This window comes from Sorex fumeus, unplaced genomic scaffold (genome assembly GCF_029834395.1).
Source record: "Sorex fumeus unplaced genomic scaffold, SorFum_2.1 ptg000063l, whole genome shotgun sequence".
In the NCBI taxonomy this organism is placed as follows: domain Eukaryota; kingdom Metazoa; phylum Chordata; class Mammalia; order Eulipotyphla; family Soricidae; genus Sorex; species Sorex fumeus.
The window spans coordinates 34643797-34659849 of NW_026606120.1; the positions used below are offsets into that span (position 1 = coordinate 34643797).

General features: G+C 38.8%; 1 protein-coding gene across 1 annotated transcript in view; it reads left to right on the forward strand.

Moving 5' to 3' along the window:
* The window catches only part of TFRC (transferrin receptor), a 38239-nt gene that overhangs the window by 2999 nt on the left and 19187 nt on the right, over positions 1–16053 (forward strand). The window contains exons 2-11 of the mRNA XM_056127123.1: positions 2247–2305; positions 3054–3264; positions 3757–3964; positions 5949–6098; positions 6260–6362; positions 10298–10411; positions 12810–12908; positions 13464–13603; positions 14646–14803; positions 15677–15796. Coding sequence (XP_055983098.1) covers positions 2270–2305; positions 3054–3264; positions 3757–3964; positions 5949–6098; positions 6260–6362; positions 10298–10411; positions 12810–12908; positions 13464–13603; positions 14646–14803; positions 15677–15796 — 1339 coding nt within the window. The 5' untranslated portion in view covers positions 2247–2269. The remainder of the gene's footprint in view (positions 1–2246; positions 2306–3053; positions 3265–3756; positions 3965–5948; positions 6099–6259; positions 6363–10297; positions 10412–12809; positions 12909–13463; positions 13604–14645; positions 14804–15676; positions 15797–16053) is intronic.

Here is a 16053-nt window from a genome sequence, read left to right on the forward strand (position 1 = left end):
GAACTTCAAGAACAAAGGGAGTAAAGGTATAAAGGCTGGGCTAGATTCTCTCCTTGTGGAGAAGATGGAGATCAGTATTAGATCGTGAAGATCTCTAGAACAGTTTCTCAGCCTTTTTCTAACCATTGACCCCCTTTCTTGCTTTGTTTCTTTCCTTTGCCACCTGTCCATAAGGGTTTTTGCCTCTTTTTAGGCAGTTTTCATTTTTGGTTCCCCTTATTAATATCCTGGGGGCACTGAGGGCCATATGAACCTAGTTAAGAACACTGCTGTAGAACACAGCCTCAAACTGAAGCGCTTCATTTAAAGTGAACTGCAAGGCTTGGAAGGTGGCTCAGTGTTACAGCAAATGTGTATTTGAGGCCCTGGGCTCCTTTCCCAGCGCGCCATCCTCCCCACCCAGCATCACTGGCTATAATCCTGGTTCCACTGCAGCTCCACCAGCACCAGTGGTTCTTCTAGTCACTCCAAAAGCGGCGTTTGTTAGTAGTAAGAAACAAATAGTTTATTTTTGTTTGTTAGGGGGCCCATACTCTGTGGTGTTAGAATTTCTGCTCAGTTCAGTGCTCAGTTCAGTTCTTGTGTGCCAAGGGTCAGACTTGGGGCCTCAGTGCAAAGCATGCAGTCCAGTCATTTGCACTAGCCCCCCAGCCCAAGCTATAATATTATTTCTGGTAAAATGTATTGTCAGCTTTGAGTATGTGAAAGTATATTTTGGTACCTGATTTTCCCATTGTTCCTTAGCTATGTGTACTCTATAGAAAACTTAAAGATAATGAAATGGAAATTAACTTCCCATTCCTTGAAAGTAAGAATAAGGTGATTTGAATTTTAGAGACGTTTGTAACCATAGTCTGTCAAGTATCATAACTTGCTTTGTTACTTCCATCCAGTGGCTTAAAGAACCTAAATCAAAGGTTATTAACATGAGAATCATTGTTTTCCCAGTATTCTTGAGAACAGCAGGGATAAACATGAGACAAGGACCATTTTGAAAGAATGACTAATTGTGTGTGTGTGTGTGTGTGTGTGTGTGTATCTTTCTATGAATTTTATATTTACTCAGTTCTTTGCTGATGAAGAGTTAAAAGATCAGATTAAAATAAGAATTGCCTATGTGATACTTTTCCCTCTGAATTGATTTAGTTTATGTGATTTCTCAATTTTGTGTCTTGGGATTGAAATCGAAATAGTGTTTCTGTTATTTAACTGATCAGTTTTCTTGGTTAAGGAAAAAATAAGTGGAACCAGAGCCATAGTACAATGAGGTAGGGCATTTTCCTTATATATGGCCAACTTGGGTTTAATCCCTGCTATCCCATATGGTCCTCCTCAGTGCATCCAGCTATGACTCAAAAACAAAACAAAATTAAAAGTACTTATATTTTAATAATTAAAAGCATCTTTTTATATAATACATTCTGTTAATATTTTTTATAGACTTGTCAACCAGTCACCTTATTTAGTTTGTTTAGGTCATTTATTTAGATGTATTGTCAGCATTAAAATTAATTTAAAATTGGAGACTTTGAGAAGTGATTGGTTAGGACAGATGAGTATTAAACTTGTAGACTGTTTTTTTCTTAGAAAAGGGTGAGTAAAATTGGTTCAGGGTGGGGCCTTCTAGTTCTGGCTTTAGCGATTGGGTTTGTACACTTCTGGTGCAATGATAGTGATAAGTTTTATGTACCAGAAGGGGTAAGAGATTGTGCTTCCAGGAATTTGGTCTATTACTTATTGGTCTTTAAAGCTTGGGGGTTAAAAAATTTTTTAAATCTATAAACTGTGGTTTCTGGATGAGACTTTGCTAATGTCAGTTTATAAAATGGTTTTCATTTATATTCATGTATTTCACAACTGTGTGAAGTACTGTTATACGTACTAGAAGTATTACTGCTGGTATAAGAAAAGTCTTAAAATATGAAATAAATTTTCATATTTTGTTATTTTGGGAGCTGAGGGGAAATACATTTCCATGGTGCTGGAGCGCCTGCATATGAAGCATGCAAATTGGCCCTTTGAGCCATCTCCTCAGGCCCCAAATAAAGTAAGTTTAATATGTAATAATATGGTATATGAAAAGTCTACACAATAGACTTTTGGGCCAGAACAGTACAGTACAGCGGGTAAGCCTTGCATGGTGTTGTCCTGGGTTGGGTTCCCGGCATGCTAAATGGTTCTCCTAAGCAAGTTCACACTTAGCTCCCACACTGACAGCTATCTCACTAATACTCTTTTAATATTAGGCTCTTCTGTGTGGTGGCTCAGAATGATGGATCAAGCGAGATCAGCAATCTCTAACTTGGTAAGATAAAGAGTTAAATTCTTTTTTCTGTCACCAGTTATAAGAATATGAGATATCCAACTGTGGCTTTTACTCTGTAATATCTAAAGCATCTATCTTGAGATATTCATTTACATTTGAAGTATAGTGGCCTTGAGACATAACTGATCATACGGAGGAATGTGTATTCTGTCTTGAGTAGAATTGTAGCACTATAGCACTGTCCTCCCGTTGTTCGTCGATTTGCACGAGTGGGCACCAGTAACGTCTCTGTTGTGAGACTTGTTACTGTTTTTGGCATATCGAATATGCCACGGGGGCTCTCTGAGAAGGATGGGGGAATCGAACCCGGGTTGGCTGCATGCAAGGCAAACGCCCTACCCGCTGTGCTATCACTCTAGCCCTGAGTAAAATGAATTATAGAAAATCCTGTCAAAAGTTTCTGGGTGTTTTGGGTCTAATAAATGGAGATAAAATATATTAAAGTTCTGATCGTTTACCAGTATGTAGGCACAACAGAAACCCTGATGAAAAATCTTAATAAAGAAGACTTAATATGTGAACTTAATTCTTTAACTATCATCAACAGAACTGTACACAGGGAACAGTGTTGGTTTGAAAGAAAAACTGCTTTCTTCAGAATGTATAACAGTTATAGTAGTGTCTCGATTACAAGTATAATGTTTGACAAAAAATTTTGTAAGTATTTCTATACCCTTTTTTACCAAGATTTCTTTCTCTTAAAAAAAAATGTTTTCATGGTTTTCAGTTTGGTGGAGAACCATTATCATATACCCGGTTTAGTCTGGCTCGACAAGTAGATGGCGATAATAGTCATGTGGAGATGAAATTAGCTGTAGATGAAGAAGAAATTGTTGAAAATAACGTGAAGGGTAATCATGCCAGTGTCAAAAAAACAAAGAGGCTCAATGGATGCATCTGCTATGGAACTATTGCTGTCATCATCTTCTTTTTGATTGGTAAGCGTGTCCTTTCAGGACTTAATGCTCCTTTAACCAACTCTTTGGAGTCTGTTTATTCATATCAGCAAATATTTATTTTGTATTTTATATGCTACTTTAATAGACCTTGAAATAGGTCCGAGATTATAAACCTACCTTTGAGTTTAGCCTAGTGGGACAGGAGAGACACATGCATGCATCCTTTCAGTGTAGTGTCAGATGTTACTCTGAAAGTATACACAGGATATTTGTACCATAGAAGCTGATCCGAGGATTCAGGTAAGCCTTCTGGGAAGAAAATGTGTAGCTATATTTTGAAATAGTAATTGTTTAAAGTAGAACAGATTGTATGGTTTAAAATACAAAGAATTAAAATGATGTGCTTTTCTTTCTAACTTATGATTTGATTAAAATCATTGTTTTTTAAGTCAGCTAAAAATATTGATAATTCCATAGGAATAGATTGTAAATGAAATCCTTTGTGTTCACCCCTAAAATTTTTCTTGCTAGGATTTATGATTGGCTACTTGGGCTATTGTAAGCGTGCAGAACTAAAAGGTGAATGTGAGAGACTGGCTGCAGCAGAGACAGGGAAAACAGAACCTGATGAACCTGAAGAAAGTTTCGAACCTGAAGTATCACCTCTCTTACTGTGGACAGACCTCAAAACAAAGCTGTCAGAAAAAGTAAATACTGTAGATTTTACCAGATCCCTCAGGTAAGCGTTGAGCTGCTTTGTAAGTTTAGTCTTGGGACTTAGAAGAAATGGATCATTAGGTGCAGGGAAGCAAAACAGGTGACAATCTGGAGGAAAGGTTTTATAGTAGGTAAGGCTTTCCCTAGTTAACTAGAAAGTAAAGAGTACATACTATATTGATAGAGAGAACAGCCCCTTTTTTGTAGGGGTTATACTGAGAAATAGCACTTCCTTTTTCTAAAAAGAAAAAAAAACCCTTAGCTTCTTGATCTTTCAATTGGTTCTTGTAGCTTGCTTACTACAGAACTTTCTCCTGATGAGGTTTTCTACCTTAACACATATAAGTCTTGTTGAGAACTCTTACTGTTTGTAAAGAAGTCATAGCCTTCTTTACTCTCTGAAGCAGGACTCATGCGGAACGCCTCTAGTTTTACTTGATTTCTTCTTGATTTTTCACTCATCCAAACCATAGAAAGTGCCCTTAAGCGCATATGCTGCCCGAGCCCAGGTGCTGCTTTGCACCCCTGTGGTTGAGCACATGTGGCGCCTCCATCTCGCCTCTTGAGATACGTACTTTCATGCTTTCATGTCCAATGATGGGATGTGTCTAGGGGCTCTTTCTCCTCCCTTGGAGAAGCCTGTCTTCTCTCTTGAGCGAATTACTCTTCCCCCTCCACACCTTCAAAAACCCTCCAAATAAAATCTATTTACTTCGCTGCTTGTCTACTCCTGAAATTCTTTTCTGTGGGGAAAAAAAAGTGCCCTTAAGGATTTTGTCCTTAGATTTTTTAAGGTTTTCCTTAGATATCTTAACTCAGTAGAAAATATATTTATCGCTTGTTTTTGTTACATCTTGTTTCAATGGTATATATTTTTTTAAATCTTAAGCTTGAAATCTGCATTTTCATATCATCAAGTGAATACTTGGATGTATACTATAGATTGTACAGAAAGTGAGTGTAGTTTATACTAGCACTCTCCCCACAAAGATATCAAGTAACTTAGGCCAGAGAGAGAGCTGAGATTACCCCCCCGAGTGCATTCTTAAGTCTAGGTTCAATACCTAGCACCTCATGGTTCCTTGAGAATTGCTGAGAGCAGTTCCTGAGCACAGAGTAAGGAGTAGAAATTGAGAAGTGCCAGATGAAGATGAGAGCTGCAGAAGATCAGAACAGAGAACAGTTTGGTCAGAGGATTCAGAATGCTTCAGGGCAGATGAAAATCAAAGCTTGATTTTACTCCCTATTGTACTTCCTCTTTGCCTTTAATAGATGCTCTGGAAGCTCCTCATTTACCTTAAAACTACACCTAAAACGGGGCTGGAATGATAGTACAGTGGGTAGGGCATTTGCCTTGCACATGGCCAACCCAGGTTCAATCCCCGGCTTCCCAAATAGTCTCATGAGCACCGCCAGGAGTAATCCCTGAGTATTGCTGGGTATTACCCTAAAAAAAAAAAAGTAAATAAAAATTAAAAAAAAAAAACCTAAGAAGATAAATTGCATTGGAATGGGGTTCTTGAAGTTCTAGTGAGACATTTGTTTACTTATTTTTGCCACCCCAGTTGTGCTCAAAAGGTCCTGGAGTCTCACTGGCAATTCTTACCCGTCTAGGCTGTCAGTTTAGTGCAAGAACCCAAGGATGCTCTGCTGTTAAAGCCCTGCTATGCCAGCAATATCCAGGCCTCCTCCTGTGGTGCTGGAGTCCTCCAAACCCCCACCCCCTAGAGATGCTCAGATGTGGTGCTGGGAATCAAACTAGGGCTGGGCACATGGTAGACATGTACTGTACTGTCTCCCAGCCCCAACCAGAGAGTTTAACAAATTCAAAGTAAGATACCTTCAGAAACTGAACACCAGTTGTTGGGGTTTTTTTTTTCCCTTCTACATTTATCTGGTCGATTTAACTATGAGGAGAATAGTTGAGTTAGGCTTTTAAAACAATTTGTGTGTTGAGTTCAATATTTTAAACTAAATTTATTTAACAAGTAATCTTTTTCCTGCAGGTGGCTGGGTGAAAGTTTATATACCCCTCGTGAGGCTGGATCCCAAAAAGATGAAACCCTTGGTTTCCTCATTGAAAATAAATTTCGTGAATTTAAACTCAGTAAAGTTTGGCATGATGAACATTCTGTTAAGATTCAAGTTAAAGGCAGGTATGTTGAAGCATGATAAATGCTTTTTTAAAAAAAAAAATTAAAAATGTGCTAAATATTGCCAGGAATTTAAAAACAAATAATGTAAACTCAATTGTTTTAAAGCTATGTAATTTTATTTTTCAAGGAAGACAATAACTACATTTAATGTACTTTCACAGTTCTAGAAACTCGGTGACCATACTGCGTACAAGTGGTGATGTACCATACCTGTTGGAGAATCCTGATGGTTATGTGGCATATAGTAAGGCTGAGACAGTTACTGTAAGTAAGGCGCAAAATGCAGAAGACTTTTTCCCTGTTAAATAACTCAAAAATAAGTTTTCTTTACTATCCTTAGTTTTAGTATCAATTTACTTGGAAAATGCATCATAAACTATTCTTGTTCTTAACTCTCTTCTGTATGTAGATGAAATAAAATCTCAAGTCCTCATCTAAACATACCAGATCCTAAGTAATCTTAACTGCTCTTCTCCTTTCTCAGTCTCTACTATGACTTCCCAGCTATTTCACAAACACTCAAACTCAAGCATATTTCAACTTCAAACTTTTGTAAAACTTCCCTTTCCCTTGCCTGGTCCATTCTTCCCCTAAATATCAACATGGACTTCTTCCCTCACTGTGCAAGTCTCAGTTCCAGCATTACCTCTTTAGTAAGAGTCATTACATTATTATTATTATTATTATTATTATTATTATGGCTTTTTAGGGTCAGGGCTGGAGCAATAGCACAGCGGGTAGGGCATTCGCCTTACACGCGGCCAACATGGCCGACCCGAGTTCGATTCCTCCACCCCTCTCGGAGAGCCCGGCAAGCTACCGAGAGTATTCGATATGCCAGACACAGTAACAACAAAGTCTCCAATGGAGACGTTACTGGGCCCGCTCGAGCAAATCGACGATCAACGGGAGGGCCTTTACCTTTACTTACCTTTACCTGGCAATGCTCAGAGGTTACCCCTACCTGGCTTTGCAATCAGGAATTAATTCTTGGCAGTGTTCCAGGAACTATTTAGAATGCTAGGAATCAAACCTGGGTTCTCCATGTATAAAACGAGTGGCCTCCCCACTGTACTGTTGCTTCAGCACCAAGGTCCTTACCTTGGTCAGCTTCCCGTTTTCCTACTTTCTTTTTCTTTCTTTTTTTTTTGTTTTTGAAACAATCCCTCAGCATTTATTGTCATCGAATATAAACATAACAGTGATCCAAACAATATGAACAAATGTTTTAAAACTACTTTCCCCCCAAAAAACACCTAGAAAACAAACTGCAGTGCCTTCTCAACGATTTCTCACTTCATCCATGTTTTCTAGTTGGAGACACTCTGGAGCAGAGTGACAGTATCTCCTTTTAGCATGATCCAACCCAGTTGTTTTCTTGACTTTGTTTTTGAGTGGATCTCTTCTGCATCATCTAACACGAAGTTCATATACTCCTCAAAGCCAATGATGCAGCCCTCTATCTGCATATTCACTTGCTCCTATCAGATATTCCATTATGTGGGGACTTACATAAAAAACCTTTTCTTTTTTCTTTTCTTTTAAATCACACCTGGCGTTGCTCAGGGATCTGCACTCAGGAATTACTCCTGGCGGTGCTTGGGGGACCATATGAGATGCCAGAGGTCAAACCTGAGTCAGCCACAGGCAAGGCAAGTGCCATACCTGCTATCCTGTTTGTTATTCTGGCCCATAAATAACCATCTTGACTGGAGTCTAGGTTTAGTTTAATTACATAAACTTGATCTTTTAAAATTTAGGCAAATATGGCCAAACCACTTCAGAAAGAAAAAAAAAAATGTCTTCCAAGTAGTGCTTGGAAAGTTCTGGGTTTGTTGTCCCTTCCTGACAATTCTCAACCAGTTGGTTTAGATCCATGGGTTTGAGGATATATATAAATAAATGATGATACCTTATTTATTTATTTATTGCTTTTCTGGGTCACACCCGACGATGCACAGGAGTTACTCCGGGTTCATACACTCGGGAATCACTCCTGGCAGTGCTCAGGGGACCATATGGGATGCTAGGAATCGAACCTGAGTTGGCCATGTGCAAGGCAAACGCCCTACCCGCTCTGCTATTGCTCCAGCCCCCAAGGATATGAAACTTTAAAAGGCCCTGAAGTGCCAGAGATTGATTCCCTGGACCATCCTGAAAGTGCTTGAGGGCCTCCAGAACTGGACCCAGCTTGGAGACCCATGTGGTATCAGAGATGAGACGGGTGTTGGTGACCTGCAGGGTATGTGCCTTAATACCTGTGCTATCTCTCCAGCCCCTACTACAACGGGGAAAATATTAGTGCTCTAGAGGGCCAGGGAGATCATCCATGTGGCAGAGCACATGTCTAGCCAACCCGGGTTTGATCCCTGGCACCCCATATGGTCCTCTCAAATCCCGCCAGGAGTGATCCTGAGCCTGAACCCAGAGCCAGGAACAAGCCCTGAGCACTGACAGGTGTGGCCTAAAACAAAAAAATAATAAAAATAGGTAGTGTGGATTTACCTAGGTCTCTCGGGTTAAAAAGCCACAGATTTGCATATGGCTTTTACCTAGTGGAGATCTTCTAAGCCAGATGAATTTTTTGGTTATTCTTTATCTCCTTTTCTGTGTGGTGTCACTTTCCCTGGCTGCCTGCCAGCCAGGGGTGTGGAAGTGGTAGATTATTCTCTGAGGAAATACTGATAATTTTAGTTTACCTTTGAACTTTCTGTGTTTAGATGTTGTGAATATTAGTTTATAGCTGTACATCTGAACTCTATAAGAACATTTTAGGAGCAGAATCTGTGTAAATGTCAAAAAGATGATGTTTCTGGGTTACTTTATTGTAATAGTGTTTAGCATTTATCACACAGGACATTCATTTAAGACTTAGACCAGGGGCCAGAGTGATAGTACAGTGGGTAGGGAGTTTGCCTGCACATGACTGACCTGAAATCAGGAACTGGCATCCCATAGAGTCTCATGAGCACCACCAGGAGTGATTCTTGAACACAGAGGCAGGAGTAAGCCCTGAGCATTGCCAGGTGTGGCAGAGGTTGGGGGAGGGAGAGGGAGAGAGAGGAGAGAGACTGAGTTCTGTGTGTGTTCATAATCAAACATCAGGAGTGGAAACATGATATAACTGCTGAAACCATGGCTAATTTTTAATGTATTGATATGCATCTTGGTGTTTAACATATCCTGTTAGCTGTTCTCTTCACCCCAAGCATGAAGCAATGTAAAATAACTCCATAGGAGCGATAGCACAGCGGGTAGGGCGTCTGCCTTGCACGCAGCCAACATGGCCGACCCGAGTTCGATTCCTCCGCCCCTCTCGGAGAGCCCGGCAAGCTACCGAGAGTATTCGATATGCCAGACACAGTAACAACAAAGTCTCCAATGGAGACGTTACTGGGCCCGCTTGAGCAAATCGATGATCAACGAGAGGGCCTTTATTTTACTTACTTACATTAATATGTACATTATCTATGTTTTTGTATATTATATACATTTATTATATGAATGTATTTTAATATAAAAAAGAATATACATGAAAGGCAGCAAGGGGTAACAAAAGTCATGCAATCTAGAATACCAGAAATCTTGATTTATTCTTAATAACCTGACATTTTTTAAAATTGAAGTAGCATTACTTTATATATAATACTTCAAATTCTAAGACAGCATCACTAAAAATAGTATAAATTTACTATCAAAAGTCCATTTCTGTCTTTAACCATATAGTTATCTCTTTTGTCTTGATTTTCCCATTTCTTTTCCCATCTGGTTACCATTCATTGATTTTTCAGTTCAAAGGATTACTTGGTTTGTTCATTTAGGGGCATTCCAGATAGTGTGCCTTCTCAGTGCTGCCTGGGGAAGGGGGAACCCATGATGGCAACTACATATTCGCCTTTTGATGGGCACTTAGGTTGTTCCCAATGCTTGGCTATTGTAAATACTGTTCCAGTAAACATAGGGGTTCGTGTAGTTTTTTGAATTAGTGGGTTTAGTTGGGGGAGGGAATTCTCAAAAATAGGTAACTAGAATTTTTATTCTGACAGTTTTGACTTTAAAATACTCATTAATTGTTTCTAGGTCTTGGCTTCCTTTTTTTTCCCAATTTTCTTTTTTTCTCTAGGATTTGATCTGTAAACGGTTACAGTCTAGATATTTTAGTACCACAGTGCTTATTAAATCTAATGTCTTTATTCTAGGGTGAACTGGTTCATGCTAATTTTGGCACTGAAAAGGACTTTGAAGGGTTAAAGTTTCCTGTGAATGGATCTCTAGTCATTCTTAGAGCAGGGAAAATAACTTTTGCTGAAAAGGTAAGTGTAAGTTATTAAATGTATTAATACTAAGTCATTGTTCAGTGAAATGGTATTTTAAATTTTTTTAATTTCTGAAAACTAGTAGACTCAAACTCATACCTGATAGCATCATCTATTACAGTGCTTAACAGGGCAGGAGAGTTAAGTACAAAGTACAAAGGTTAAGGCACCTGCCTTGCACATGGCTAACCCCAGTTCAATCCACAGTGTCCTATATGGTCCTCTAAGCACATAACAAGAGTAATAGTTCTGAGCACTACTAGAGGTGGACTTAGAGTCAAAAAAGAAAGTTCTTAACAAACCAAATAGGTTTCACTTATATAAAGTAATAAAATACTTCACAACTGTGACACAGCCACTTGGAAAACTTTCAGGCATTGTGTTTAGTCAGAAATTAAGTTATCAAATACTTATACGAAAATTTAAATTATCTACAAACTGAGTTTTAGGAGTATATAAAATTCAGTTATACCTGTGTTTCATGAAAAGGAAGATTAAGGACTGGAAGAATAGCTCACATCTCTGGAGCTAACTGGGACTCTGGGTTCAATTCCCAGCATATTGTGCTTCCTGGAATACCAAGCCAAGAATTGCCACCGAGCACTTGCAGGTGTGGCCCTTCACAAATAAAAGGAAAATTAAATTGAAAGTAAACCCTAGGGCATGCTGAAAGAAGACTATAGACTGAACATGATTGACACTCAGTGCCTCTTTTGCAAACCACAGCACCCAATAGGAGAGAGAAACAAAAGGGAATGCCCTGCCACAGAGGCAGGGGGGATGGGGGTGGGAGATATACTGGGATCATTTGTAGTAGAGAATGGGCACTGGTGGAGGGATGGGTACTCGATCATTGTATAACTGAAACCCAAGCACAAAACTTTGTAAGTCTACAAATCTACAGCTCTACCTTATGGTGTTTCACTAATAAAAATTTTTTAAAAAAAAGAAAGTAAACCCTAGGGAGGGACTGGAGCAATATTATGGTGGGTAGGATGTTTGCCTTGCACACGACTGATCCACGTTTGATTCCCAGCATCCCATATAACACCCCATATGGTCCCCAGAGCACTGCCAGGAATAACCCCTGTGCATTGCCAGTGTGACTCAAAAAGAAAAAAAAAAGTAAACCCTAGGGAGCATGAGTGATGGTACAGTGGGGAGGGCGTTTGCCTTGCACGAAGCTGACCTAGGTTTGATCCCTGGCATCCCATTTGGTCCCCCAAGTACCACCCTGAGGGTAATTCCTGAGTGCAGAGGCAGGAATAGCCCCTCTGCATTACTGTGTGTGACCCAAAAAACAAAACAAAAATAAAATGAAAGTAAACCCTACCCAAGGGTAGCAGCATATCAAATAGGTTGTTTTGTGTGAGGCTTTATTATCTCCCTTATAATTTTACTATTTTTTTAAATATTTATTTTTTATGTAGGAGTACTGCTATTCATTCAGCCACTGATTTGCTGATTGAATTGGGCATGACCTCCACCTTTTTTTTTCATTGTTTATAATTTTATTTCTTGAATCACAGTGAGAGCAGTTACAAAGCTTTCAGGTTTAAGTCTCAGTCATACAATGAAACAGCCGTACCTTCACCAGTGTCCATTCTCCACCCTTCAAAACCCCAGTATACTACCATCCCACACCCTCCCCCTACCTGTGGGACAGATGATTTCCACATTACTCCCTCTCTATTTTGATTACATTCAGTATTTTGACACCAGACCCACCATTATTATTTGGGATTTTACCCCAGCACTCAGATCTGCTGAAAAGGCAACAGTAGACAATTTGTTTTCTGTTGCTGGTTATGAATAACATATGATGTTGCGTGGCTGCAGTAGTGGCTGCGCGATTTTGAAAATTCTGAAATTTTAACAATTAAATCTGGAGGAATTTCTACCAAAACCTGCTGGGTTCCAAGATTTGTTCCTGAGTCTCTTGGATCATGGCCATTAAGCAGTTCGATCAGGAACCAGAGAGGCGATACTTCCAATTATATAGCTGAGCTGGAGGTGATTTGTGGGTGTCTCTCCCACATAACTAACTTTTGGCCACTTACTTTCTTGGTAAACTTGGTCCCAAGTTTTTGGGGTCTGACCAAAGGCACAGCAGCAATTTTGTGGTGTCTGGAAGTCTGAAGGCACCATCAGGCTGCTGATGCACTCGCCTCACAGTTACAGATTGACCTGCTGGTGGCACCATACCCCCTCCCTTATAATTTTAAACTCAGTCTTGAGGCAGGTGTTTTTTCTAAACATGTAAACTATATGAAATATTTGGGAGTGTTGATAGATTCTAATATAGTTCTTTGTCTCAGCCTAAACTCACTAATGTACCTTAATAAGAATAGATAATTTTTGAACTTCACGTGTTTTTTCTTTTGTTGTTTTTTAGGTTGCAAATGCTGAGAGATTTAATGCAATTGGTGTTTTAATATACATGGACCGGGCTGATTTTCCTGTTGTTGATGCAGAGCTTCCACTCTTTGGACATGTGAGTTCTCATTTCTGAAGTAAATACTTTTTTTGGGCTTTCAGAATTTTGCTGAATTCCATCTACATTATCAGAGCTAGAACTTTGCTTTCTTTTATGCCTTCTTCTGGGATAGGATAGTTTAAGCAGTAAGGTAGGAGATGATTTATATATGACTTTGAGACATAGTTATTACTGTAAAATGTGCTTTCTCAGTCATTTTTTGAAATGAAAACTAGGCACATGCCATATAAAAATTTGAGTTGTTGATGGTAGAACCATTCATACTTTAAAATACTTATTTAGGGGCTGGGGAGATAATTCATAGTGGTGGAGCACATGCTTTGTATGCTGATGCTCAAGTTTCAGTCTGGCATCATGAGTCCCTTGAGCATCTTATTGGTGTAGTCTCAGAATATTATCAGGTATGGTCGAAGGGCCTCACCTCCAGAAACACATACATAAATATTCTAATTTAAAACAGTGCTATAGTCTCATAGCACAAAACACAAAACAACCTACAGGGAAGTATTTGAATATGTGACTATGTAGCTAATTATACTTTTGTTTTTTCAGGCTCATTTAGGAACAGGTGACCCTTATACACCAGGATTCCCTTCTTTCAATCATACTCAGTTTCCACCATCTGAGTCATCAGGATTACCTAATATACCTGTACAAACAATTAGCAGAGCCTGTGCAGAGAATCTCTTTAAGTAAGTTTTGATTTAAAAGCTATTTTACATGTAAGTTTCTATAAGTAGAGAAGAATAAGTTGGTTTGATATAACACAAAATGGCTATCTATATTTTAGAACAACACTATAATTTTGCATAGATTAAAAAAAACTTCCATAAAGTGACTTTAATGTACATTGGATTTATAAACCCAATTTATGTGATTTATGTGTTTCTGTTCAGTTCATAAATCATTTGTGTAGTAATTCTATAGCTTCCACTGACTGCTTGCAGTGGTAAGCACTTAATTGCCAGTTGCAGCTCATTCAGTTATTGGAGAATATCAGCTAGAATATTCATAGTGAACATCTTAGTTTTGGTGATATCTATTAATTTTTTATTAATTTCTCTTAGAACAAAACAGTTGAAATTTCCTTATTGTTGGGTTTAGTATTTTCACTTCTCGTCAGTTTCTAGATGCTTTATAGTCATAATTAGTCCTTCTGAATATCCTCCCTAGTTTATTAGTATCCTTCTTTAAAAATGGAGCCTAATCTGAGCACTGTAGCACTGTCATCCCGTTGTTCATCGATTTGCTCAAGCGGGCTCAGTAACATCTTCATTGTGAGACTTTGTTGTTACTGTGTTTGGCATATCGAATACATCACGGGTAGCTTTCCAGTCTTAGCCGTGCGGGCGAGATACTCTCAGTAGCTTGCGGGGCTCTCCGAGAGGGGCAGAGGAATCGAACCTGGCTCGGCCAGGCCAGCCGCGCGCAAGGCAAACGCCCTGCCGCTGTGCTATCGCTACAAGCCATTTATTTTTATATTGTGATATGGATATATTTCCCACAATGGAGATTTTGTTTTAAACAGTAAAGTGAGCATTTATTTCCTGCGGAGACGTAATACAGTTGTTCTAACCCCACTGATCATGTTTCTTAGATAAAATGTAACTGGCTATGAGGAAGTAAATTTTTGTCTTATTTTAATGTAGTACTTTATCAAGCATTAAGGAAGACTGATTTTCCTTGAACCAGTGGGAAGTAACAATAACTCTGATTTTCCTTTTCTACTTCTAGAGATATGGAAGAAGATTGCCCAACAAGTTGGAACGCTGAGTCTTCATGTAAGTTGAAAACCAAGAAGGATAAGACTGTGAAGCTCTCCGTAAACAATGTGCTGAGCGAAAGAAGAATTTTTAACATCTTTGGAGTTATTAAAGGCTTTGAAGAACCAGGTAAGGACACTTATATGTGGTTGCCACTGCTGCCCCACCCCCACCCCACATACACACAACCACTGGCTCTTTCCCCTCACCCACCTTCTGAACCACAGACCTCGGGTGGTCAGGATCCCCTTAATCTTTTGTGGCATAGGGCACAATTGCAATTGCCATGGGTGCTTCTTGATCCACTGAATAAGGAATGCTGGCTTGACTTTGTATCATGAAATAATAAATCTTATTTATCCTACCATGATAAATTTTATTAAGGTGGTAATTAACTTAGGAATTTAACTTTAATTTTATTAATTTTTACTAATTTTATTGGGAAGATCATTATCTTGTAATAAATTTAGAAATTCAATTTGTCAAAAACTGACCAGAAAATCTTTTTTAAGTTACTGAATAGACCAGCACATTTCTTCTTAAGGAAGCAGGTAATAAATATTTTGCAACTATTCAGTTCTGCCATTAAATCACAAAAATGGGTAGAAACAATATGTAGTGACTAGTTATGCTGCTATGGTTTGCCAATCCCTAAGATAGGCAGCTGTCAGTGTAAACGTGACTAGTCACATAGTCACATAGTCCTATCATTTAATAAGGAAAGCCTTTGAACCTTAGTTCTTTCTTAAAATAATTAGCACAAAAACAGAATTGGTGAGTAAATTTAGCTTGTAATTGAGTAACCATGCTTAAAAGAGAAAATGGTATTATTTCTCTGGAGTCCAAGTCAGATCTGAAACGTGTCTTAATACGTATGGTAATCTCTCCATTAAAGTGCTTATTCTAGGTTTTAAATATTAAATATTTGTATTATTATAAATAATAAATGTATTAAATAGTGTAAAACAACTGGTTGGGTTTCTTTTCCCCCCTACTCCACAGATCGCTATGTTGTAGTAGGGGCCCAGAGAGATGCCTGGGGTCCTGGAGCTGCAAAATCCAGTGTAGGAACAGCTCTCCTATTGGAACTTTCCCGGATATTCTCTGATATGGTTTTAAAAGGTAAAGCATAAATTCTGGGCCCTGAATATCTGTGTTTTAAAGATGTATAAATGTTACAGTAATGCTTTGTTCGCTTTGCCTACTGTGTAAGGGTCACTACTGGCAGGTGCTCAAGGACCAGTGCTGGGAATTGATTCAGCATCAGCCATATCCAAGAATGTTTATTTTTATGTTGTGCTAATGCTAAGTTCTTAAATGCAGAGCAGACTGTCTTTGGTGTATCTACCTTTGACCTTGGAATAGCTTCTTTCGGTTCT